The sequence below is a fragment of the Callorhinchus milii genome, unplaced genomic scaffold (assembly GCF_018977255.1).
Source record: "Callorhinchus milii isolate IMCB2004 unplaced genomic scaffold, IMCB_Cmil_1.0 Scaffold5, whole genome shotgun sequence".
Taxonomy (NCBI): Eukaryota; Metazoa; Chordata; class Chondrichthyes; order Chimaeriformes; family Callorhinchidae; genus Callorhinchus; species Callorhinchus milii.
In genome coordinates this window covers 11,955,518-11,983,134 of record NW_024704746.1, presented here as the reverse complement: position 1 = coordinate 11,983,134, position 27,617 = coordinate 11,955,518, and the positions used below count along the sequence as shown (strand labels likewise).

The window sequence follows — 27,617 nt, the reverse complement described above, 5'->3', positions numbered from 1 at the left end:
AATGCACGAATGCTTGCAAATCTCATGACAGTATAAAAGATACACCTACAAAATACAGTCACTCCACTTTAGAGTAAATCCTGTAAAGACTTTGATACTTCCTTCTGACGTGAAAGGCGGTCCATCAAATACATGCATTGTTTTGATTTATTATTACATGTTTGCATTATATCACTAACTATTTTGAAAAACACAGTCAATTACAGTTGACCTTTGTTATAGCAGTTCATATGATGTGTCTATAGATGCCGGTTCACAAACAAACAAGTGTCTAAACCCAAGAGCACAAACAACATCTGTTGCTCCTGATCCTCAGTTCTCTCAGTGTCTGGCAGAATTCAATATCAGAAAACAAGAAGTGAGCAGCACCACTGAATATAGTCAAGCTACAACTGGCAACACCTGCACTTAAAAAAAAGCCGAGATAGCCACACCACAGAAATCTTAGTCTTAGTCATCTCCCACATAGCAATTGGCTACAAAGAAAATAATTTTAAAATAAACGACTTGGAAATGGTCAGGTTATGTGTTGGATGTTTTTGTACTAATTCCTTAGTGCCTCAATTATCTGGTTTCCAAATTGAGTCAATATAATGAACTGGAACTGTATATTAAAATTAAAACACTAGCAATTTTAAGGGGAAATAATAATATTCAATTCAGTCCAAACCTTTGCGTATTAATAGCACTAAATCAAGATTAATCTTTTCCATTGTGCCTGGATTTTATACTGAAAGTTAACGAAACTGATCAAATTCTCCCGACGGTGCGTGAGGAGTCTGAACGACGTACAGGCAGGTACCATTCATTGTCATTGTCACAAATGCCATCTACTGGCCTATAACAGTACTATAGCTATTGGACAATTCATAAAATAATAATGATATTATAATAATCCTTGCATTTGATATAGCGACTTATCACATCTTTGAGACATCTCAAAGGGCTTCACAGGACATACTGTAAACTGAATTGACTGTATATTCTGTGGGCGAAACAATGAGTAAGATGTATTCGGACCCAGTTATACTGTGCTTCAGTACACCTCTGGTCCATAAATAATGCGGGCACCTTGTGGACCTGGAGTATATGATTTGCTGTACATAGCGTGCGGGCACAGAAGGCCTCAAGTGCCTTAATACTGCCCATTCACATCACTTTAAATTGGCTGTGGGAGTTGTCAGGAGCATAGCTCCATCACCATCCCAAATGGCTGTGTCTTTATTTCTAATGCACATATCTTGGCAAATCACTGCCAAACCCTCGACAGTGTAAAAGCATCCTGTCATGTCTGCAGCGTGGCTCAGTGACATCAGTGTGCCCCAGTCTGATAAAATGTCTGTCATCCCTTACTCCCAAGGTGAAAGAAATGTAATTTTTGTTTGTGTTAATGAAATCTTAGTCACCGATTGAGAGCTGTCTGAAATCACAAGATTTTCAACTGGCAAACTATCTTAATCTAAGTGCAGGAAAGCACAAATTTAGCACTGGAGCATTGAAGGTTTGGAGGGACTCAGCACCAAATTACAAAATAAGTGACTGGGCGGACGCAGACTTCTTGTTTTCGTGATTTCATTGTCTTTTACTCTTTTAGCATGGAATGACTTTTATGGTTGGCCAGAACACAATCTAAAGTCAGTGCCTTTTCCTTGAATTATACGTCATCCAGACTCTGTTCTGCTGTCACTCACTTTTTGCTGAACTTTTTATCTCTCTGACACGTTAAAGCTCACTTGAGAATTTTACAGCTCGTCGTATTCCTCACTCCTGTAACTCAGATCATTATTGATTGCTCTTTGTTTTTTTTTCCTACTTTATTTCTCTCCAAAATAGAATCATTGGCCTCCTTCACCATCCTCCCCTCTTGCAGCAACACAATTCCTTTACGTGAATAAAGTGAGATATTTTACTGAAATGTAGAATTGGCCAGTCAACATTATGTATTAAAGATTCAACATTTGTATCTTAGATGGACGGGTGCTTTGAATTTAGAAACGTCGTCATTTCAGGAACAAGCAGGAGAAAGTGGAAAACTAAAATTGCAAACCAAATATTTACTTTAATTAACAGAGTATCTTGTGAAGCGTTTTGAGACATCCTCCTAATGTGAAAGGTGCTACATGAAATGTAATTATTATTTGTTGGTAACTAAACATTACTGCAAACATTGGTAATTGTTGTAATCTCAATTCAGGAAAGAGGCAGAATAGGTGTCTTCTGGTATGCATTGAGTCTCTTATTTATATTTACGAATATAAATAAGATAAATATAAATAAGTAAGTGGAAAAAAATATATAATTAAAGACCTCAGAGTGGTTTGGCATTAGACCCAACAGCTGCTAATGTTGTCTCTTGTTTTATTTAAGACTTTCAAGGCTGTGATTCAAAGTTAGTTACTCTTTGTAGTTTTTCTGTCTAGTACTTGAAGCAACAGCTCCGTAGGTCTGTGAGTGAAAGCTCAGGGAAAACAAACACAGATGGCAGTATAATCCATTAAATCTAAAGATAAAAAAATTCTTGTATTTGTAGCAGAGCCACTAGATGATGCTCTCTTTACCATTCTAAGCCTGTCACTACTCTTGAGTGAAAGCAGTTAAAGAATCAAAACATGAAGAGTATTTTAAATTACAGCTATGGGTGTGCACTGACTTTTATATGTAGTCTGAGTCTATGTAGAAGGGCATCGTAATGTGCTTTGTTTCATTATTTTCTTAGTCTAATTAATTGATTTTCCCAATTGCTTCCTCTGATTTGGCAGCAAGATGAGTGCAATAGCCGGTTTGTCAGATTGAGTTACATTTACTGTTTAGCTTACAAAGCATATCAAACACCTTACCATGGGTTTGTAATAACACAAGTCTACATAGGATAGTTTTATCCTACCTGTATAAGTAGCTAGGTACTTATACCGTCCACAGAATATACAGTCAATTCACTTTGCAGTATATTCTGTGAAGCATTTGAGACATTTCAAAGACGTGATAAGGCGCTATATCAAATGCAAGGATTATTATTATTATTACTTGTGGGGTCCTGTAGCATAGTCGTGAGAACACTCGCCTCGCAAGTGAGAGGACCTGGGTTTGATTCCCGGGCTGGGCAAAACTTTGGGCAAGTTTCTTTACTCCACACTCCTCTCTTTACCTCGCAGTAAGTAGGAACCTGGTTGTTAGTCGATTGGCAGATAGCTTTTCCGGGGGTAATAATTCCTTAAAAATAATTCACTCAATCCACGACTGTTTGCGGGACACTGCTGTGCATAATTGGCTGCTGCATTTCGCCCACAAATATACAGTCAATTCACTTTACAGTATTTTCTGTGAAGCGCTTTGAGACGTCTATATCAAATGCAAGGATTATTATATATATAATATAGTGATCATATATACACACACTCACAATATAGTAAGGATATAAAGGGATACCGTAAAACATGGGAAAACGATGTAAGGCATTCAGAGCAGTCGGGAACTGACAAAATGGTAGAGCAGGTTGAAGAACCATTGTTGAAACCAGTAGACCCTGGGAAAGGAAAAGTTGAGAGGCAAATATGATTGCAGTTTTTTAGATTCTAAAGGGACTGGATAACGTAGACCATGATAAGGTGTTTTCTCTTGTCCAGAACAGTAAAACCAGAGGACATGGCCTGCGATTGAAGTGGGTGGGGGGAGATAAATTCAAAACAAATTTGCGGAAACACTATTTCAGTGAGCGAGGAGTAAATGTATGAAACAGGCTCGTAGGGAGATGGTGGAAGCAGAAAGTGACTTCTAGGTCACTGGGTGAATGTTGACATTACTCTGTGAGCCATAGTTTGAACTGTCTGTTTTTGCAGTGAGTATGGAAGTGCTGACTAGCCGTTACGATCTGTTATAGCACGAGTTGGGATTTTGTGGACCACCAGCTATTGTGTTATAATGGGGCTCTACTCGATTTCCACAGATGTGCAATTAATTGAACTAAGAGCCCCATAGAAACCGTAATGGTGAACATTTTTATATGTTACACATGAGCCATTGGGAAGATAATACAACAATTTGCTCAACACACCAAAATATTAGTGTGCTCCCTAACACAGCTGGACACAATGAATTGACTGAAGCCAGAAAAACTCAGAGTTGGTGATTGAAAATAAACCTAGGCAAGGACAGCTGTTCGTAAATACAGAAGGATTATGTCAATACTGACTCCAACTTGGTATCTCCAGTAAGTCAACCAATACATCAACTATTATTTGTGTTCACAGTTTAAATTGCCATCTCATTTTTGCTTTGCTGAAAATGAATGAATTACAGCAGTAACGATAAACCCACTTCAGAGAGGGTCCCCTCCCAATGATCCCGTTAGTTAAGTCAAACACAGTACCCAGCAGGACTCAGGTACTTCCACTGATAGGCCAGATGATATAACAGTTTGCCATGTAGCACTTTTGCAACTACATGTATACTCAATGGTGAGGTGGGGGGATGATAATATTACAGTACATTGAAAACAAACCTAAGATTTTGTTTCCAGGTTATCAGCTGACACACATCCAAGGTTGTCACACACAGAAAACCATGCGTAATATCACTATCCTCTGTAAGTGCAGAGCAGATGGATCGACTTGGAAGTCAACTCCATAATAACTGAATGCTATACAAAAACATCAAATGTAAAATGACAGGTAATCAAAAACATTTCAATACAGCCAGAAGAATCATTTGTATTTTGAGTGGCAGTCCTAGATCACGCGCTTGGTTTCCTGATAGTAAATGAACCGTAACGGCAATCTCAGCACAAAAAGTTGTTTATGGTTGATTCTCATCGTGAAAAGTATATTCAAGCACATTACTTGGAGGTTTTCACTAGCAACAAGTTATATGTTTTGGAACTATTTGGTAAATATTACATATGGGGCTTAATTTACTCTTGTATATGTAACATTTCAGAGTGTGCGGAATTTGGAGAATTGTTTGAATTCATTTTTAACCTTTAAGCCTGTTTTCTGATGAAGAACCTACAGAAACAGCTTCTAAATTAGAGCTGTAGTTAAGAACACATTTCCATGTTGCATGCAGATGTGGAATCTGCAGTCTGGTTTAGATACTCTTAAGCATAGTGATGGGTTTCTATATAATAATAATAAATCCTTGTATTTGATATAGAGCCTTATCACATCTTCGAGAAGTCTCAAAACGTTTCACAGAATATACTGTAAAGTGAATTGACTGGGTAGACATCTGAACAAAACTAATAAACAGACCAATATACCTGTTGTATAACTTACTCAATACTTAAAACATTTCTGTAAATGGCCACAGGGCAAAAAAAACACAGAGTTTTCTTTTACTCCCTGATCTAAATCTTAATCCAAAGATTTTCTGGTATTTTAATACTCCTTAATAGAGCACACATGTATCTCTTTCTAAATCAGATATTGTGAATATACTGAAATTAAATACCAGTTTATTTTCAAAATGCTACGTGATAAAATATTACTGTAATTTGGATTATTATTAATAGGAATCCATTAGCCATTCTGTTGAGTATGTTGTTGCAAAATATTGAATATAAGTGTTTTCCTTCCTCCATTTATATTTTAAATTATTGTAAGATAAATATTTTCTTCAATAAGTTATTTAAACTTCAAAGTCTGGAGTGCTGCTGGGTTGCAGACCACATGGGCTAATTTATGGATGGAATTTTAATTCTATATGAGGATCATTGCCTTCTACTAAACACAGTCAATCTTACACTGTACGTGAGTCAGGCCCATTCGAACCCTGACTTATCCCAAATGAAATGGAAAGAAAATGTTACCAGTGAACCTGTAGAGATTACTAATGATGTAAAATTGCTGTAGTAAAAGGTGTAATCTTCTCTCTTGGGTCTCGTTAGTGAGAAGGATGCAGGGTGGATGGTTACCCTTCAGAACACTGAAAATAGTCTTGTGAGTCAATTAATTTACAAAATGTAATCTATGACTATCACAGAGGGGGATAATTACAATTCCTTAACCAGAAACACATCGCACTGTCACTCATTAGTAAATATAAATAACAGTACAGACTTACTTTGGCAAATAAATATTGGTACACATTGAAAGAAAATTACGATAGGAGGCTTGCTTGAAGTATGGGGTTGAGATTGTCACGTTTACAGTTAATTAAAATCATTGTCTTACTAGTAAATAGTGTTTAATTTTTGAAAGATTCGGAAATAAACTAGTATTTTATTGTTCCTCTGTATACAATCTTCCCTGTTTCTTATGTAACCTTACAACTTTGAGAACTTTCCATGATGCACCACATTTACATTCGCAGAAGTCTGCTGGTCAGCTACATGAGTAAGTTTAGTTATCTTAAGATATTTAACAAGGATTTGTTCCCCCCCCATCCACCAGAAGTGTTCTTATCAAGACAGGGAATAATTGTGTGGAGACTTCAGACCAATTTAAGAAATGATTGACACATGGAAGTAAAATTGTGATAGGCAGCTTGCTTGAAGTACAAGGTCAGAGGTGTTGTCATTCAATTAGAATCCTTATCTTCAATCACCAATTACTGTATGACTCAAGGCCACTAATAAAATTTTATATTTTAAATGCTGTTAAGAAAAGAAACTGGTCCATCTTGGTCACAGTGGTCTAGGGTCAGCAATATTAACAACAACAGTAGTTATATTTGTATATATATTTGTATATTTTGTACATATATTTGTATGTTAAAGAGCCTTTCACATCAGGAGGACGTCCCTAGGCACTGGACAGTCAGGGATCCGCACACAAGCTGACTCTTAGCCCTTAAACCACCTTACAAAAGTGCAAGTGGTACCACCACCGATGTTTACTCGTTCACCAAACCCACTCCTATTTGATGCGACTCACATGGCGTACATGCATACTAGTCAATCTTCAACTTTACATTGGTTGTGAAACCATCCCGTAATGTATAGAGTGAAAAAGCTCTTAAATAAACATAGTAAAACTGAAGTTAACATAATAATGAGACTGAGAAAGAAGAATGTAAAAGATAAAGGAAAAAAAGAAATGACAGCAAAGCACGAGTGAAGTTCTTTTTAAAAATGGATTTCAATTTTGTTTCTCCACTTAAGCATGGTGATGAGTTTCCGCATGTGTCAGACACCCGGCTGAGCNAAAAAAACATTAGAGTTGCTTTAATATAATAATTCCTACATTAGTACCTTTCATGTTGGAAGCACATCTCAAGGTGCTTCACAGAATGTACTGTAAAGCAAAGTGACTGTATTTTGTAGGCGAATGTATACTATACAATTTATAGTAGTTAATATTACAGTAATAATTTCTATTGTACAGGGATGTAGAAAGAATGGAATGAGAAAAAGTTGTTCAGCTCACTGCTCACCACACACACACCAATGTAGGCGTTTTACTCTGATTTTCTTGTTAAGCAGGATACTGTTTTACAGTAGAGTTCAATCCTGGCAGTGTAATTTCAAACAGATTCTTCTGCTGAAATCCAAGCAATTGTGCTGGAGAGAAATCAATTGTGTAATGTGTTTTTCCTGAAATTGATCTTGCTGTGAAAAGTTTAATTTTCGCCAGTATTGCACCAATTTTCAAAGAAGGATTGAGCTCCTTTACACAAGTGACCTGCACAATAACCAGTAAGCAGTTTTACCAGTATTTTTTTAAATCTTGAATGAATTCAGCTCAAACTCATACAACAACCACTTCAAGCAAGAGCGATAACAGCGATAAAGTACTTCTCAATGATGTGGATGGACAGAGTGTGTGATTCAAGGAAACCAAGTCAAGTTCTTCTACCTGACTGTAGCTGAGAAAAACTGGTTTGAGAACTGATCACAGCCTTTCAGTATGCAACTACTTGTACTGATTGGCACCCTTGAGGATAGACAAGGCTTTTGAGATACCACATTACTGAGAGTTTAGTCTGTAAAATATTGCTTTTGCAATTTAAAAAAAAATCCTATACATTTCTTATGAATCACTTTTAATTTTTGTACGCCCACACACATACAGACAGCCAAGTTAGTGAGTTCCAAAGATGCGTATTTAAGAGGTATTGTTTACGCATTCTAAACTCTGGCTTTCTCCCCAGGCCAGATGTACACTTTCTGGAAGCAATCTGTTGGTTTCCTATGGTTTACTACATGGTTGGCTCTATTGACAAGTATGTAAGATTACAAAGCATGATATGCTATACAAAGGCCTAAAAGCCTTGTTTGTGTGACCTGCTGCACAATGTTTTTTGCATGACTGCTATTTCTAGTTTAAAATTGAGTAACGTTTTCGGAAAGAGATGAGCATGCTGCAGCATGAATTGCATGTGGCTCATTTTTTGTTTTTAGTTTGCAAATTGTGTCTTGTATTGTTGTTGGTGCTCTACTGAAACCAGAGAATAGATTATGATCTTTCTCCATTGATGTGCTCTGCGCCAAGTGGACCCTTGGCTGTCGTTATCCTAACAAGTGCAATGTTTGCTAAGTAACACAATTAGGTTGGGAGCTTTACAGAAAACAGCTGTAACTATGATTTTGTGCTCATAATAGGATGGTGCAGTTACGGGTCTTCACAATTACAAAGTCTGAGTTTGAATGCTAGGTTGTCGGGATGAACATTTCCTCTACATGTTGTTCATAAGAATCCTATGTATAATGACTATTGTTTCCTGAGGGGTATGATCCGATGTATCGAAATGCTATCTATAATTCAACTTTATTTATCAGCGTTCAACAACAAAAACTTGATATATTGTGCCGTTCACTTAAAAGATTGCCTCAAAACTCTTGAGAAATGTAGTGGTGCCATCCAGCAGGGAAATGAGGGATTTCAAGATGACCAAACATGCCGACATGTGCTGAGCATTTCAGTCAGAATCATAACTGGGATTGCAAGGTTTCAGCTTTATTGCAATTAAACTGAGTTGGATAAATTTTGGATGCATTTTGCCCTTTGATATAATTTGTTGTTGCTCCACATTTGGCTAAGTGGAGATATTTCACAGGGATATATAAGATGTTTTGTTGTAGGATACCTCATTTTCACTGAAGTTCAAATTATTATTAATGATAATTAATTCTCTTGCTGCTTGCATGTTCTATATATAAATATACATTTGCTTTGTGTGTTCAGGAAATAATTGGAGAGAATACTTACTGTGTCTGAAGAAACTCAATTAACATCAGTAGATACACTCATTAACCCAGGTGCTTCAGCATGTTAATTAATGGTATTCCTCATACTTCTCAGACTCATTAACTACTCCAAGCCAGTCCTCTCAATAATATTAGCAGTATTCAAGCAAAAGCAAAAACGTAAATAGATGTTATATGTTGTTCAGGGCTGTTTGTAGATTTTTGAAAGCAATGCCTCGGAGAGTACCTTTTTTTTCTCTCCAATAACAAGGAAATCAAATGCGTAAAAAAAATCAAACTATCGGCATCATAATATTATTTGCGCAGGTTGCCTCCAAATTAATTGGTTATGCTTATTTTATTTCAAAATTAGAATCAGTACACAAATCAGCAATAGATGGAACAACAAAATATTCGTTCAACACTACCAGATGGGTCAGCTTTTTCAGTTCTTCTGCTGTAGCTGTGATGTTTTTTTTTGAAAAATGGTCATTTACAAGTTGTATTGAGATTAAAAATATTAAGTTAAACAGATTGTTTAACTGCTTTTTATAGAGATAACGATAAATAGATCTATGGGATATGATTTCATTCCACACATGAGCTGAAGCACCTCGCAAGGGATAAGTTCACAAGCAAAACATTGCCAATGCCACAAACAATCAATAAATAACCATAATTCAAGTCTTCACAGTTAAACAAACAATTAATCTTTAGTTTGCTGTAAACAAAATTGCTCGTTTGGGATGGATTGGTTTATGAAACTTGCAAGTTGGGAAAGAAAATAATAGGAGAAATGTAATTTTTTAATTTTGAATGTATGCGTTAAAAGCAGAACTTTAACATCACAATGGAGTTGGACTGATACACTGAATTATAGTATAGAGAATATAACAAATAATAATGGAAAAATAATAATTCAATAATAGAACTTCACTAGTCTGTTTAAAAGATAAAGAAATAAGTCCATTACCTCATCAGGCAAAGAGGATTTTTTAGGCAGTATACTTTAATCTTTTGTGACTTGGTTGTGCTGTAGTTGGAGAATGCGAAGTACTGTATTATGTTGTGTAGTTTGGGCATATTCTTTGAACATACTCTTCATACCATTTCAGAACACAACACATTCAGGTTAATTTTGGGAGGAAGATAGCCCCGAAAAAATGGGGTAATTGTGGTCCCATGCAACCAACTTAATAGCACATTTCTCTTGCTGTGAATGATGTGATTGCATTGCGTAGTGTGCAGGTGTTCAGACTGTGCTAGAAATGTTGTAATGATTGGCTTTAAGTAAAAGCAGCATCATAGTTATAATAATGTTCAATTCTATTAGTTATGTCAAAAACACTGACAAATGAATGTTGATCAAATTAATGTCTTTTTTCCTGTTCCAAAAAGCCTAGATGACCTGCTTAGGTGTGGAGTAACATTTGCTGCCAATATGGTTGTAGTAGACAAAGAAAGCACAATGAGTGCCGAGGAGGATTACATGGCAGATGCTAAAACAATGGTAAATGTGCAAACGTTATTCAGGTAAGTGATATTAATAATAATAATAATAATCCTTGCATTTGATATAGCGCTTTTCACGTCGGCAGGACGTCCCAAAGCGCTTCACAGAACACACTATAAAGTGAATTTACTGTATATTTGTGGGCAAACACGGCAGCCAATTGCGCACAGCAATGTCCCACAAACAGTCGTAGATTGAAAATGACCAATTTATTATTGTTTTTGGTTTTGGAGGGATTATTATTAGGCGTGTGGAGTAAGGAAACTTGCCCAAGGTTTCGCCCTGCCTGGAATTGAACTCAGGTCTCTCGCTTACAAAGCGAGTGCTCTAACCACTGAGCTACAGGACTCCACATTAAGAACTGTTATCTGAAAGTAGTCTTACGTTAAATTGATACTAGATTCAGCATATGTGCCTCTGAGTACTTGACCACGAGCTGCCTATGAAATTTAAGAGCAGTGTTTATTCTGTTCGGGCAAACAAAATTGTAAACCATCTGAGAAATTATTAATTTGATTTGATTTCTTAATTTATTTACGTTAATTAAACTATATATTTGGATTAATTCCATAGACATCTAACAGCTATGGGTCAGATGTAACCATTATTGGTCCTCCCAATCAAGGTCATCCCAAAGTGCTTTTTTGATAGATCAGTGCATCACCTTGCTTTCTCAGTATATCCCTATTTCTTTTCACTCTCCAAGAGTCCATTTTATTCTCGAATATTGTTAAATTCAATCTTAATTTGGGAAACAGCTTTCCAGAAGAAGAACCAATTTATTCTTATTTGTATAGAATAGAATCATTTACAGCGCTCAATAAAAATTCAGGAGACCTGCACCAGCTGATCTTGTCCCAATCCATACACTGAAGGCCATTGCTAAGACGATGAAATCACAAGCAAATCTTGTTCTGATTATTCTCAGTTGAACAAAATCAATGTAACCATGTGAAATTGTTTTCAAAGATTCATTTTGCTCCAGACTAGTTTGTGTAAAATCCAAAGTCAACTTTTTGCTTTCATTAATCAACACCTTCAGTGAAGGTTATCTATTTTAAATGACATGTTTATCGAAGGAAATTGAATATGCAGGCTACATGGATGGACTGACAGTCTGAAATCATTACAATCTTTTCTATTCTATGGCTAAGTGTCATTTTACAGGCTATAATGAAGCTTGGGTGTGTAAGAAAGTATTTTTTTCCAGCTTCACAACAATAAAAAATTAGATCACATTAAAAGATATATGCTAGATAGCATATATTTGTTGGAATTTTGGGCTGTTAATAGTGAAGCGCTGTAATTGACAATTATGCTGTGTCTACTCTTCTCTCTCTAGGTTATTCTCCAGTCTCAGTATTATCACAGAACTGACCCATCCAGCTAACATGAGATTCATGCAGTTCAGGGCCAAAGACTGCTACTCATTGGCTTTGTCTAAACTTGAGAAGGTGAGGACAGATATATTTTTGATTTGAAATTACATGCAGTTGTATATGCAAATAATAGTTATTCTTAAACCCTCTCCCTTATCAACAAAATAGCACAGCAGTTGCATTTTCTTGGCAGGCTACTGTGGGTTCCCAGCAGTTGTGTTCCCATGTTGAGAATTGCAAATATGTGTAGCCTGGATGCATATTCTGGATGCTCAACAATATTACAGATATTAGTGATTCTTCAGTATGCTATTCTTGGAATTTAGGTAAAGGAAATTTATCTTAAATGACAAAGTACTGAGGAAACCTCTGTCAGCAGTAACATTTCCAATCTTACTGTACTTTCATTCCAATAGCTTCTACTAACTCAACAGATTCGGATTGCTCAGTAATAGGGTATGGAAGCAGGCCAAAGCATTGGTCTCATAGTTAGGTAATTGGCTGCCGCGTTCGCCCACAAATATACAGTCAATTCACTTTACAGTATATTCTGTGAAGCGCTTTGGGACGTCCTCCCGACGTGAAAAGCGCTATATCAAAATGCAAGGATTATTATTATTGCATGGTTGCTCGGGGTTAAGTAATACAGTATTGAGACAGAATGCCTGTAGTATTGATGAGGTGTCTGAGGCCAGTGACTCTGCTAGTTTTTTTCCCACTTCTTTTGTTGGCTCCAAGAAAATGAGTGTTCAGTTCTTTCCTTGATCTTAAGAATCTGAACAGAATTTCTCAAAATGAAATGTTCAAGATGTTATATGACAGACTCATTCCTAATTACTTTTATTAACCCAAACTATCCACTCCAGATGAGATTGGACTTGAAAAGCCCTTTCTGTTCATTCACAGCATTTAGAGTTAAATGTAGATTAAAATCTTTATCCAGTAACATATCTATGACATAGACATTTAATGAAAGCTTAAATGAAGCTTTAATTTTACATGCTTGTTAGCTTGCTCAAATAACATCTGTAACACTATTGTATGAAATTTAGTTTTACAAAACCAAGTTGAGAATATGTTGCCATTGGAAATCACCAGTTATTGTCAGGACTCAATGATTATACACTTAATTTAGAGTTATTTTAATTTTGTCTGAAAAAATGACTAGTTGGCATTTGTGTTTTTGCCTTTTTGTTCTTGTATCTAGGAGTATATTGAATTAGTGCGAATTTAAAGCATTGCAGCAATGCAGTTATATAATTGGCAATGTTGTATTTAGGTTCAGAATCACATTATGCATATTTAAATAGGTGATCTTACATAAAAGTAGTTTAAATCTTCATGAATACATAGAAAAAATAGTCTGCTTTTTACAGCACCATTTAATTAAACTAAGTATTTTTCAGAGTGGAGCTCCAGAAATGTACCTTTATTCCATTATCAGCAACGTCTCTAAGCCAGTTCCGCATATTTTTTCCTTTAGTTGTTTTGTTTAAACTGAAACTTGAATAGGGTGCCATGTTTAGGATGATTTTGAGCTCTACAAAGACCTACAACAAGCTCCGTGACCCTATCAACCCCATCCTTGCCCAGCTACACATCCCCCAGAGGATGAGGCCAAATCCTCAAAGCCCTCCACAGCCTTGCTCCTCCTTACCCCTGTGAGCTTTTGACTCCATATAAACCTGTCCACTCCCTCCGGCCAGCCTGCTCCATGTACCCTGCCTGGCCTGCCCTCACCCTTTGGAACTCCATCCCATAGTACTCCCCTCCCTTTCCTCCTTCAAGGCCCGTCTCAAGACCATCCTCTTTGACTGCGCCTTCAGTCACCCTCCTACTCTACCCTCCATTCCTCCTGATCCCAATCCCAGTTTGAGTCCAACTCCTTGACTTTCCAGCGCCTTTCAAAAGCATTCATTCTTTCTTCATACGGTAATAGAATCGTGTATAAGGAGCAACAGTAATAAGTTCTGAATTTATTATGAAGCAGAAATTGTTCCAAAGCTGTACACAATGTGTCAGATTTTGTACTCTTTGTTCAGCATATATTCAATAACAATATTCTGAAGAGAACACTGTTGTTAGTGATAGGATCTAAATCCCACTTTCCGAAATGAAAAATAGTTGACAACAGGCAAGTTGTGATACTTCATTTCTTGCCGCATAAATCATGCAACACGGATGAACATGGAACGTAGACCTCACAATGCAAAGTCTTTGTTTGGTATACAGAACATTGGTCAATCATTCATTTCCTTGTATTTTGATAGATTATCACATCAATGACATGCTTGGTCACACCACCGAGATGCTTAAACAAATATGACCATTGCAATGAATCAGTTTTCAAACAAATAATGAAGCATCTCTGCTGAATTTTATACATTGCTTAGTTCAGTCTTTGACAAAATACCCTGTCTCAGAAAAAACAGTATCTCAGGCAAATTTAATGTGGCCTGGCAACATATTTGCTATGTTTACCTGTAAATTTTATGCTAATCAAATTGAAAAGTCATGGAGCTTGCAGAGCCTGCAGAATCAATACAGTAGCGTTTTACAAACATCCTCTTCAACTTGTACATGCTCCCTCTTGGTCACATCATCCGCAAACATTAAATGCTCAGTTTATTTGACAGTGCAAAATAAGATTTGCCAAGTATCAAAGAGTATCTGAAAAAAATGTGCTTTAATTAACTTAGAGGCAATAGTTACCAGGTTTAGCAAACACAAGTTACCTGGTTTATTTGGCTGACACATTTGAGTTGTTTTGGATTAATTTAAATGGAGTATGCATTAAAGTGCAACAAACGCATTTGCAAAAAAATATTTAGCTTCCCTTGTTTCTTGTGAGGTTCTGGTCATGTCAATGTAATCTGTATGACTCACAAGCAAAATCCACAGGATAGCTTTGTTTTTATCTGGTGTTTTATACTGTTATCAACACGAATAGTTCTATGGAGCTTCATTTAATTCTTCCAGTGCCCAGGTAGAGGCAGTATTGCTCTATTGAAACAAATAACTATATCTTTCTTACAACAGAAGGAACGTGAAAAAGGTTCAAATTTGGCATTCATGTTTCGACAACCATTTGCTGCTGGGAGAGTCTTCAGCATCAGCATGCTTGATACACTGCTGTACCAGGTAAATTATTTTTAATTTAAAATAAATCCTGAACCTCTGGAGAATGGCATCAAACCCAATACGAAGTGACATCAGCTTAATTTCTCTTGGAATCTTGCCAATTCAAAAATGTAAATGTATGTGTACCTGTTGAGCAAATTAGTATCTTGTTCTTTTAAGCAAACTGATTGACGTTTTTATTGATTTTACATGTGTCTAATAAATCAAACTGTGCAAAATGTTATTATACTGGGGAATATAATCAGCTTATCCAAGTAATGAAATGAGGTGTTTGACTATCAAAATAACAAAACAACCTCCTAACAAGATTTAATTTGATATATTAATTTATTTTGGCTTGCATAGATGAAAAGAGCAAATGAATATTGCATGTATCTATTTAGACAGAAGGTACTGTTGCTTCACTGTGTTCTGAACTTCAAGAGCTACTGGAATGTAGAGAGTATTTTACTCCTCTTTTTCCAACTAGAATATGAACTCCTCAACCTCCTCAGGCTTTCCCACAGACTTACTGAACCCGTGTGCAACTTAGGCGTCACTTTCTATCCCCAACTTTCCTTTCTAGAACATATCCGCTCCTGACCAGGACCACCTCTGCCACATTGCCCGCCTCCATCCATACTTCACAACCAATGCAGCCGAAACTCTCGTCCACGCCTTCATCACTTCCCGGCTGGACTATTCCAATGCCCTCTTTGCTGGTCTCCACTAATCCACCATATACAAAAGCCAATTGATTAAAAACTCCACTACCCGGATACTCATCCTCACCAAATTTTGTACCCCCATCACACAGGTCCTTGCCATCCTCCACTGGCTCCCAATTACCAAATGGATAGATTTCAAGATCCTCTCCATTTTCAAATCCCTTCATACCCTCGCACCTCCCTACCTATCTGATCTGCTTACCCCTCACTCTGCTCGGCCGGCTCTTGCCTCCTGTTTGTCCCTCGTCCCCTCTGCTACACCATCTGTGGCTGTGCCTTTAGCCACTACGCCCCAAAACTCTGGAACTCATCCCCCTCAATCCCTCTGCCTTGCCCCCTCCCTCCCCACTTTCAAATCCTGCCTAAAGACCTTCCTTTTTGATCATGCTTACGGTCACCTCCCATCTCTCTCTCCCCCGAGACTCGTTGTCAGATTCCGCCACTTTCAAACACTCCACGATGCTACGCTGCGTGAAGGACGCTATATAAATTCAAGGTGTTGTTGTACAAACTACGTATATTCACTTTACTAATGTACTCTTCGTATGCCTATATGTTGAATAGCCAATCTCGATTGGGTGTTAGCAATTATGCATTCAGTAATAATAATAAATAATAATAATCCTTGCATTTGATATAGCGCTTTTCATGTCTTTTCGATGTCTCAAAGCGCTTCACAGAATAGACTGTAAAGTGAATTGGCTGTATTTTTGTGGGCGAGACGTGGCAGCCAATTGTGCACAGCAGTGTCCCACAAACAGTCGTGGATTGAAAATGACCAATTTATTATTGTTTTGTTTTGGAGGGATTATTATTAGGCGTGTGGAGTAAGGAAACTTGCCCAAGGTTTCGCCCTGCTAATTAAGGCTGAGAATTATTAATGAATTCTATATGAAACTACTGGCTTTGTAGGATTGGTAAAATTTTCAAATAAGAATAAGTAAGGATAAGAATGCATTATATGAAAATGGAAATTTTGTTGTTTGAAGTTCAAAGCAGAATTCAGATTTATCAATCCTGTTTTAGTAATTGGAAATAAAGAACAATGTAATTTTAATGTAAGTAAAAACATTAAATGTGCAGGACACCTTTTATTTAAGCATCCCTGCTGAGAAGAGAAAGGAAAAATGGGGGAAAATAGCCCTAAAAAAAACTGTTTCCAAATAGGAAAAGGAAAAAAATAGGAAGAAAAAAAACTTTTTTCCCCTGACCCATTTTTCCCCCACTTGTTTCTATGGCTCTTCGCACTATGCATCATTTGTAACTGAGAGGACAGGCAGATCTCCCAGTCTCTCTGTCATTAACGCTCTGAATTGGCTGGGGTATTTGAGCAGGATCTGAAGCTGACTATCTCATAGCACATTAGCCATATTGTTGATAATTGGTTATTCAGCTTGGGAATCTTGGGCACAAAGCTCATTGCTGGGAGTTAACATTACACCATTGTGCCATCTCTTTAATTGTGCTTTTATTTTAATTCATAAAAGGTGGCCTGCACATTTAATGTCGTTAGTTACATTAAATTAATTAAAAATTACATTGTTCTTTATTACCAATTACTAAAACAGGATTGATAAATCTGAATTCTGCTTTGAAAGTCAAACAACAAAATTTCTATTTTCATACAATGCATTCTTATCCTTACTTCTTCTTTGGAAATTTTACCAATCCTACAAAGCCAGTAGTTTCATATAGAATTCATTAATAATTCTCAGCCTTAAATTGGCAGCACCAGTACCTAATCAATTTACATAATGTGAACTATGTGACTTGTAATGTAGGTTCAAAATGGATAATTTTACATTAATTAATAGGAGAATGTTTGATTGCAATTCAGATGAAGAGTAATAGTAAAATACTAATCCTCGCGTTTGATAGACTGCCTTTTATGTCAGGAAGAGGTCTCAAACTTCAAGGCTTTAGTGGTAAAGTATGTAACTATGTATTTTGTAGGTGAACTTTGGGGTATCTGATATTTAAGTTTGCTTTCATCAAACCTAATAGAGAAAAAAAAAATTTGTTCTTTGAATTTCATCTGAAATCAAACTTGAATTTAAAATTCTTATCTCTTTGTATGGATTGTTACAAAGACAACCATCGGAACCGAACCCAATTTCAGATTGGTGCAAAAAGTGCAGAAGAAAAAAACCTGACAAAATTGTAATGAATTATTGAAGGTTGGTGTAGTTTACAAAGCACCAGAATTCTGGTTCAGTTAATGAAAATAAATTGTTATTTTATCACTTGACCTTTCAGTCAGCATAGAACACTGCAGCAGAAAAACCTAGTCAAACTACTACCAAAATAGTAGCATATGAGAAGATGAAACAAATGCTTGGTATTCTACCTTATCCACCTTTTTCTCCTGAATTTAGGCTCAGGGATAGTTCCACAAGCGCACTTCAGTCCTTCACACGAGTTCAGACTATTCAGACTATTCGACTGTGTGGGGGAAGGAGAAGGGGCGGGGGGGGGGGGGGGGGGGGGGGGGCTGCGGAGCAGCTGAGCCAAATCTGACTATCTTTACTCAACATTTACACAACTTCTACAATTCCTCCCAATATGAAAGGAACTATGTAAATGTATATTGTATTGTAAATATATTTACGAGCAAGGATTTCCGAACAGCAAACCCCGACTGAATTTTTCCCTGGCACTCGGGCACTGATGTCAAACTGACTTCTGCTCAGGATGAGATTAGTTAACTCAGCACAAAGCAGGGGTTGAACTTGAGGTTACATTTTTTTTTATTTCCACATTTTCTCTCATTTTGATAGTCCCTTCCCCGTTATTATTCAGGAGAGGAGAGCAATGGAGTGGACTGCAAATTCTCTACAGCTTGTTGAACCTTGAAGTTCTGCCTTCAAGAAGCAAGACGGATACAACGTTTGTAATAATGGGACATCATCCTGCTCCGTAATCATTTTAGAAACCCTACACTACTTATCTCTGTAGAGTTGACAATTTAGTATTTTCGTTCTCACCAATCTCAAGCCCTGTATAATAAAAATGTGAATGTTTTTCACCTTACAGTACCAGGCTGCTGCTTCACTTTTTTTTGCAATTGAAGCAGCACTTTAATAATATTCTAGTTGGCTACATTGTGCAGATATTACATAAATAATATCGGCACTTGGTTTTAGTCAATATAAATAACTCTCCCAGATTGCCAATCTGTTAATCGACACCATGTTTATGAACCCCATCTCAAGATACTTTTTATTTACGCAAAACAATTTTAAAAATGATGCCAATGCAATATAAACATAGCCACACCATTCTGGAAGGGTGAGATCAAATGGGCCGAAGGGTCTTTTTCCCTTGGACCTATCTTGTAATCTTGTGATGTAGCATCGAGTGAACTTTATCTTTTCAGCTCTTTAAAAATGTTCTGTCGGATGACTTTATTCTGTTTTTATTTCAACAGAAACTTTTGTTATTTTACATACTTTTTTCTCATTTTAGTAAAATATTAATGTGAACTTCTTTGCTTGCAGTCATTTGTGAAGGATTATATGATCTCTATCACAAGGCTGCTCCTGGGTTTGGATACGACACCAGGATCTGGATTTCTCTGTGCAGTAAGTTGCTTTTGTTTCCATGTATAAGATACAAACAAAATCATTTACAAAGGCCCCCTCAACCAGTTGTTACGCATTTTCTGTTGTGAACCTTTTTTTCTGGTGAGCCGCTTGTCTGACACATTGGGAAACCATGTTTAAGAGTAACCAAGTCAGATAGAGTTCCACAGATGTACGCGACTTATACATGTACATTTCCTCTGTCCGAAATAGAATATGCACTCTTCCCTGAAGAAATGCACGCTGTTGACCCAATTTTGAAGAGTATTAGGCACGTTTTAGCAATAGGCTTGGGTGGTGAATGTATGGAACTCCTACCCCAAAGGGCTGTTGACGCTCGTCCTTGAACATATTCAAGACTGAGATAGATAGATTTCTTATTGCAAAAGGGATTAAGGGATATGGGGATAAGGCAGGGTCAGGTTATTAGCTGGAGTTAGATTAGAAGATCAGCCATGATTAAATGGCAGGGCAGGCTCGAAGGGCCGAATGGCCTACTCCTGCTCCTACATGTTATGTTATGTTAACCACCAGATGGGGGTAGGGGTTACTGCTGGGGTTTAGTCACACAGTTTACCATTGAGAGAACTGCTGGACAAGCTTCCTGGCTCAGACCACCATATCAATTGGGGCTTTCAGGGTTAATGGTGGGAATTCTTTACAATTAGCTCCTATCAACAACCCTTGTCCCTGAATCCTATGCATTCTAAATCATTTCTATCATTTTAAAAAAGCATTAGTATGGAACAAATTAAATCCAACTTAAACAAAAGGTTTTCGAACTAATTAACAATGTTGCTTAATATGATAATTCTTGCATTTGATATAGTGCTTTTTACATCTTCCAGATGTCTCAAAGCACTTCACAGAATAGACTGTGAAGTGAATTGACTGTGTATTTGTGGGCAGAACGCAGCATCCAATTGCACACATCAGTGTTCCACAAACAGTTGTGGATTGAATGACCAAATCACTATTTTATTTTACTTTTTTCTTGAGGGATTATTATCAGGCATGTGGAGTAAGGATACTTGCCCAGGGTTTCACCCTCCCTCTTATACAACCAACAACAACTTGCGTTTATATAGTGTCATTCAAGTGGAGTAGCATCCCAGAACGCTTAATTGCTAATTGCTTACACTGTAAAATACTATACAGTGATCACTATACTTATGTTCTTGAAATACACTTAAGAACATAAGAATTTGCTAGGCGAAAGTAAATTGGGACACTGGCAATTGATAGGAGAGATTCTGATAGTGCCAGGGTTGTACTTTGGAGCCATAACAAAAGAGCAGTGTTAATGCATCTATTTTTTGTGGTAACTTAATGGTAGCAAAAAGAGTAGTTTAGATTTCAGATATCCCACAACTATTAGTCGTAATAGTAGAAAGGTAGAGAGGTAAAAAGCATTAGGATTGAATAAAGCAATTCCTCTTACCAATTGCTTTAAAAATACATACAGCAACATTATTACTGGCAGCAATCAATGAAGAACTAATCACAGTAAATACAGTTCTATTAAATTATCTGAAGGAAAACCAGCTTTATTTTTTAAATAGCAAAATACTCGTGTTTGACAGATTAAATCTCATTTAAAAATGTGTCTATAACCCATCAGTGCTAAACCCCATTAAGGTAACTAAGCAACACATATCCTGGTAGGTCTTGTTGCTGTTGCTAAGCAAGTAATGCTCAATCTTTATTGTTTCAACAGTTTCAGTGATTTAATCTTTAAATTTGCATTTCACTGCTACCTGTGTTAGCTTATAATCGTCGTGACATTATTATAATGGTTAGGATGTTTTTATCTCACCAATTTTCACTCTTTTTTTGAAGGAGCCTGATTCTTCCAACCCCAATCTATTCCACAGGCACTAGTAACCCACAAGCATCTCTCCCAACCAGAAGATATTTTATTTAAAACATCTTTTTATGCCTCATTTATACAGCCAGCAGTGAAACTGTTTCACTCCTGCCAGTATATCATGCTAATTAAGAAGCTGGGTTCATAATGGCACATCACTTTTAATAATCCATGGGATTATTAAATTGAGTGTTTTTTTACAATCAAAAATATTAAAGAGTTAATTAATGCGTCTCAACATTGACATTCAGTCTCAAATCATGCAGGTGAACGGTCAGTCACTTGGGCAAGGTACTGGAGGGTGATCCGTCCACTTGAAAGCATATCCCAACAGGAATCAGTGCCTCCAAGGAGATGAAGAGGGGAACAAATTGGCAGAAAAAAGTTTTTATCATATACTTCAGTTGTTCAGCGAAATATTCCCAAACATCCTGATGTTTCAATAGATGTACTGTTGGCATATTAATAATGTTTTCATCACTATTGTGTACAGGCTGGATTTATTAGCAAAGACCAGGGAGAACAGAATTTATCTTGATCTGCTAGTATTTCAAAGGTTAGGGAAATTTGATTAATTTTATTCATCATTAATTGGGGGGGCAGGGTTTTATTTTTGTTTCCGATGGCTCAAAAAGTAAGTGTAGTCCATAGCGCCTGTGCTTTAAACATTGATTTTATTCATCGGCATGAAGTGGAGGTCAGTAGCTCTAGATTAATGAACATTATTAGATTTAAACGCACTTCTGCTGTGGTTTTATGGTGTGCTAGTTTGAATGTGTGTACAGACGATTCCAAATAGCACGGGAGCCTTTGTTCCCTTCCCCCTCCTACTCAAAACAATGGGAGTCTAATGTAAGGAATTTTCTTGTTATTAGGGAAACAGAATTCACAGGCGCTGCATTCTGAAAGTAGATTCTGTCAAAGCTGATTTCCTGTCATGTACTTCCAGGTTTATTATTAAACAATCTGGTTAGAAATTGCTACATATTAAATCCTGATGCATGCATACTGTGTTTGAAACAGTTCAGGGTTTGTTTTGAGCAACTGAACAGTCGAGTTCAGGGGCTAAACAAATACAGAGAATAATGTATATACAGGAGCAATCACAAGTCATTATGGGGCCCAGGTGACTAAATTATGATTGCAGTTTGAAATCAAGTTGTATTTCTTTATTGGATTTTTTTCCCCTCTTGATAGTATCCTGTCTAAGATGCAATAGAGCACATTAGCTAGTGTATTCTATGTAGTTTATGTAGGGTTATGTTTGAACTAAATGATTAATGGTCATATATTAATTAGTACTCATTCAGTGAATGGTAATTCATCTAATCTGTTGTTAACTATCAGGAAATAAGTCAGGATCCTGTAAGACATATGGCATTGGCACTCCTCATTAATAGACCCCCTCATAGTGGTGTGATCACTGTGACTTTAAATAAATCAATACATTTACTTAGCATTATTGGGTATTTCCACCAACATTCTATAATAATAATAACAATAATCCTTGCATTTGATATAGCGCCTTATTACGCGTTTGAAAGTCTCAAAGCGCTTCACAGAATATACTGTACAGTGAATTGACTGTATATTATGTGGGGAAAACCATGAAGTAGGGCTATGAGAGTCCATTCCATTACAATAGCACAATCTCTTATTACAGAAATGTCAGCAAAGAAAATGCCTACTGTTTCATATTATCTCATCTACTGGGGAATGCCCACTCTAATCCCATGTACCTGCTCTTCCACCATACCCACTATATCTTTAAAAAGTATTTAAATTTATTTTAATGTCCATATTTGATTCAACATTTGTGGTTATGGTTCATCCTCATCCAATAACGCTTTGTGCAAATCTCAAATCTCCTCTATGCCTATGGTGAGAATCATGGGTTTGTTGCCTTATTTTTGATTCACCTAGCAATGGAACATGGGAATATATAAGATCATTCAGGACCAGATAAGACCATCAGGTTGGTCTCAGTGTTCTCAAGGCATTCTGACCTTCAGGTCAATTACTTTCCCTGGTTCATTCCACATCACCACATCCACTACTGTATCTTTCCTCATGAGGCTTGTGATGCATCAATTTGGAAAGAATTTCTGAATGTATTCTTTGAGAACTTCTCAGTTTTGCCTACCAAGCACGATTTCAACCAGGTCTACCTCAGAATAGTTAGAGACCCTCATTCTCACAGCGTTATTACTCTCACATACCTGGTAAAATTCTCCATAAATTTCTTTCTTTCACAAAATCTACAGGAAACCAGCATTAAACTTCTTGCGCTACATTTCTTTGAATCAGGACAACCCAAATCGATAGTTTTTTTTGTGTTGCGCAGTCGATCGATTTATATGTTAAAAATTGCACAGTTTGTGAGCTTTGAATGGAGCTCAGGAGAGGAAGCTTAGCATGATGTGCATCAACGCTGTTTATACTGTTTGAGTGTGAATCACAACTCTTCTGAAAACGGTACGATTTATGTTACATCAACCCCCATTTTTACCACATATTTGGCAGTGAATCAGTGAAATGGCACAGAAATAAATCCAGTTACTGAACAAAATGTGTGGAAATCTGCTCAACAATCTCAATGGAGCTTTACGTCTGATCCTTCCGAATCCTTTCCCTACAGTCGTTCTATTATAGCAGCAAATCATTTCTTACATTAACCCAGTGTCCTGGCCTCTGCCGCCTTTTACCTTCTAACATGAAGACTTCCTACCATTGGAAGAAATCAGTGAATCACCAGTGAAACTGTAGTATCAACTTACACCTATTCCTTTACCCTTCTATCCAAAACAGAAGCATAGCCATTTTGTTTTAAGTGAAAAAGTTAATCGGTACAACAACTTGCACTTATATAGCGCCCTCAGAACGCTTAACAATGGCAGAACCTGACTCCAAGCTGGAGAGGGGGTGGTAGGTGGTCATAAGCACGGTCAAAGAGTAAGGCGGGACCTAAAAAAGGGGAGGGAGGGGGCAAGGCGGAGGGATCGAGGGAGAGTGTTACAGAGTTTCGGGTCATAGTGGCCGAAACCATGACCTCCACTGGTAGGATGGAGTGTGTGGAGGGACGAGCAGGAGGCCAGTGCCAGTCGAGTGGAGGCGCCGGTTGGTGGATTGGGGGGTGAGGAGGTGAGAGGTAGGGAGGTGCCAGAATGTGAAGGGATTTGAACACGAGTGTGCAGATTTTAAAATCAATCCATTCAGTGATGGGGAGTCAGAGGAGCCTGACCAGAACTGGTGCGATGTGGGTACGGAGTTTGGTCCGGGTAAGTATGAAGGCGGCAGAGTTCTGAATGAGTTTGATCTTTTGAATAGTGCAGTTGGGGAGACCGGCGAGGAGTGCGTTTGAGTAATCCAGGCGGAGGTGACAAGTGCATGCACAAGGGTTTCGGCTACATTTGGGGTAAGGTATGATTGGAGGCAGGCAATGTGGTGGAGGTGGATGAAGATGGTTCTGGTCAGGGACCGGATGTGGGGGAGGAAGGACAGCTGGGGGTTGAACTGGACATCTAGACTGTGCACAGGTTCGGTGAGTCTGAGGGAGAGCCCAGGGAGGTTGAGGAGTTCAGATCCGCAGGAGTGAAGACATTGATGGGAGCCATAAGAAGTATGGCTTCCGTCTCATCCACATTCAGCTGCAGGAAGTTTGCATTCATCCAGGCCCTGATGTCTGCCAGACAAGCTGATAGAATATCGTTGGTACTGGGGGAGGTAAAGTAAACCTGTGTGTCATCGGCAAACGTGGAAGTTTACCCCGTGTCTGTGGATGACATTGCCCAGTAAAACATCAACTTCATGATTTGGTAGTCTACAATTCCATGTAGAAAAAAAAACTTTCAAATTCTAGTGTTGCTTGAAGCCTTTTCATTTTGAACTCTGTGTCGTCGAGATTTACTTTGAATAATCCTTGCATTTGATGGAGCATCACAGAACTTTGAAATGTCTCAAAACAATCACAGAATTTTTTTCTGTAAAGTGCAATGACAATACTTGTAGATCTCAATCATGTTTCCCTTACCCCTCACTTTTCTTCAATGAGGACAAGTTTGGCACCAAGTCCTAGAAACGATGGAATGACATAAGATACAAATTTTTCCACATTATATTTCACAATAATTATTTGGTGCACACTATAGACTTTCATCCAGCAAGATTACATTCATTTTTCAGATGGCTTGTAGGCGTAATAACAATTAGGATGAGTTACTATATTTCCATAATCATTTAAATTATATTGGTAAAGAATAATTTTAATCCATAGTATAAACACACAATGGCATTGAAATGACATGTATCACAACTCAATCCGTGGCTGAAACTAAGCATGATTATTGCGCTACCAATCTTTGCAGTATAAATCCTTTTTATATAGCTATCTTCCATCTTTAATTATTTTCCAGTTATTTCAATGTGCTTATACTTATAATTCTGTTTCTATCAAGTTACAAAAATGTATGGAAATCAATTTGTGAAACCAATGCATAACAATTACTAGCTAAGAGATTATGTCTTTAATTTTCAACAGTAAGTATGAAAAGACAGCTTAACTTGTGTCCCCACAAAAATAGATATTAATATTTATTAATTCCATGTAATACAACAGTTTAAATGGTCTAACTATATTACTTTACATGGCACAGTACCACAAATGATTAATTTTCAAATATAATTTAAACTTTATATTTTATGTTGTAACATGTGGAAGTAATAAAACATTACATGCATTCGATATTTCACGTCGAGCAGTGTAGTGACTGTACTTTGTAGGTAAACATGGCTGTCAATTTTGCACAGCAAGGTCTCATGAACAGCCATTAAATGAATGACCAGTTTTAGAGCAGAAATTCTTGGCCAGGACACTGAGAGAAAAACCCTTCTGTATACTGCAATAGTATTTAATATCTTCCAAATTAGACCTCAATGTTAGCATTTTCAACGGATTACTTTTGTGTCATAGATATTTATAGTAGTACACATATCTTTCATATGCATATATGAAAAATAATACTTTGGAGCCCATTTGAAATGTTTCATCACTTGAGCAATGCTGATATTACATTGTTTGTACAACAAAATGTTTGGGAAATTATTTAAAAATAGAGGCTGAGGCATTTTTGAGGCCAAAGAACAGTGACTTTGTAGTGTGCAAGCAATTAAAGGTTATGTATTTGCTTTAAAAGTGCACTTTTAAAAGCATTGAAGGGCAGAAAAATGTTGTATCATTTATTTTCCTGTCTGTGTGACAATGTACCATCTTGGCCAGGTCTTTTGGAAAAATAGCATAAAAATTCCAGAACTGATCTTTAGGTTTAGTTTCTTCTCTTTCCTCCAAACTATTTTTTTCTGGCCATTTTCTCTGCCAGGATGCTATGTTATTTAAACTTTTCTCAGAGAATTATTCCCCATTCCCCATTTGAGAGGCCACATACTCCTGCAACATAACCCCAAAGAACATTTATCTCTTTAACTAGCCTTGGGGAAAGTACAGAGTTGTTCGGGCTTGACTTGGAAGATGAAGATGAACTTTGTCTTTGTTTCTCAACTTATTTTATTCTGTCTTGCCCAAAGGGAGACTAATTTCTTCCCCTAATGGGCCAGTGTATTGCTACCAGCTTTGGAATTGATGTCATGCTGCAGTTAGAATCTAAACTTGTTCCAGTGAGGAGTACCGGGGAGCAGATAAGAACATATAATTTAGCAACGTTAAATACAAAGCTGCGATGTTACCCTGAGAAGCTCAGTTAATTTCAGTCTTATTCATCTTCAATCTTTTTGAGGTTAATTCTATTTACATATAAATTATGATAATCTTTTTGGTTGATCAAAATGTGAACCGTGCAAAATATTTTGATTTGAAAAATCTGCAGAATTTCTATAGATTTACGTCTTACACAGCCAGTCAATGTCACTGAATGACTTGTTACCAATTACAGTGATAAGATTGTGACTTCAGGATTGTGAGCTAGGTATATAGTCAAAGGTCATGCTTTTGGTTTTAATATACTCTTACATTTCTTCTGAAATAGTGGGAGAAATAATGAATAAATAGCTAGAGGGGAAAACAACGTTGTTTCCAGGTAGCCTGAAATTTGTCTTTGTCAGCTACTAGACTAAACTTTCCCCTTCATAGCTGCAAGCAGGTTCACCACCACTGGCACAGGTAACAGATCTGCCACCATCCATTTGCCTAATTTCCCTTGCTGGCTGCAAATAAGAAATCTAAATTTGTAAGTTTCCTCTCAGATGAGTCACATGCTGCAAATATATTTTTTGGCTACTGGCAATTTGCAGTCTTG

General features: G+C 37.1%; 1 protein-coding gene and 1 non-coding gene across 2 annotated transcripts in view; one reads left to right on the top strand and one right to left on the bottom strand.

The window, feature by feature from the left end:
- kcnt2 (potassium channel, subfamily T, member 2) overlaps positions 1-27,617 on the top strand; it is a 134,342-nt gene that overhangs the window by 64,234 nt on the left and 42,491 nt on the right. The window contains exons 21-25 of the mRNA XM_007895673.2: positions 8,086-8,157; positions 10,520-10,654; positions 11,977-12,088; positions 15,053-15,154; positions 19,359-19,442. Of these exons, the coding sequence (XP_007893864.1) occupies positions 8,086-8,157; positions 10,520-10,654; positions 11,977-12,088; positions 15,053-15,154; positions 19,359-19,442 (505 nt within the window). The remainder of the gene's footprint in view (positions 1-8,085; positions 8,158-10,519; positions 10,655-11,976; positions 12,089-15,052; positions 15,155-19,358; positions 19,443-27,617) is intronic.
- trnat-ugu lies at positions 10,912-10,983 on the bottom strand. The gene has a single exon. It is a non-coding gene; the product is annotated as a tRNA-Thr (tRNA).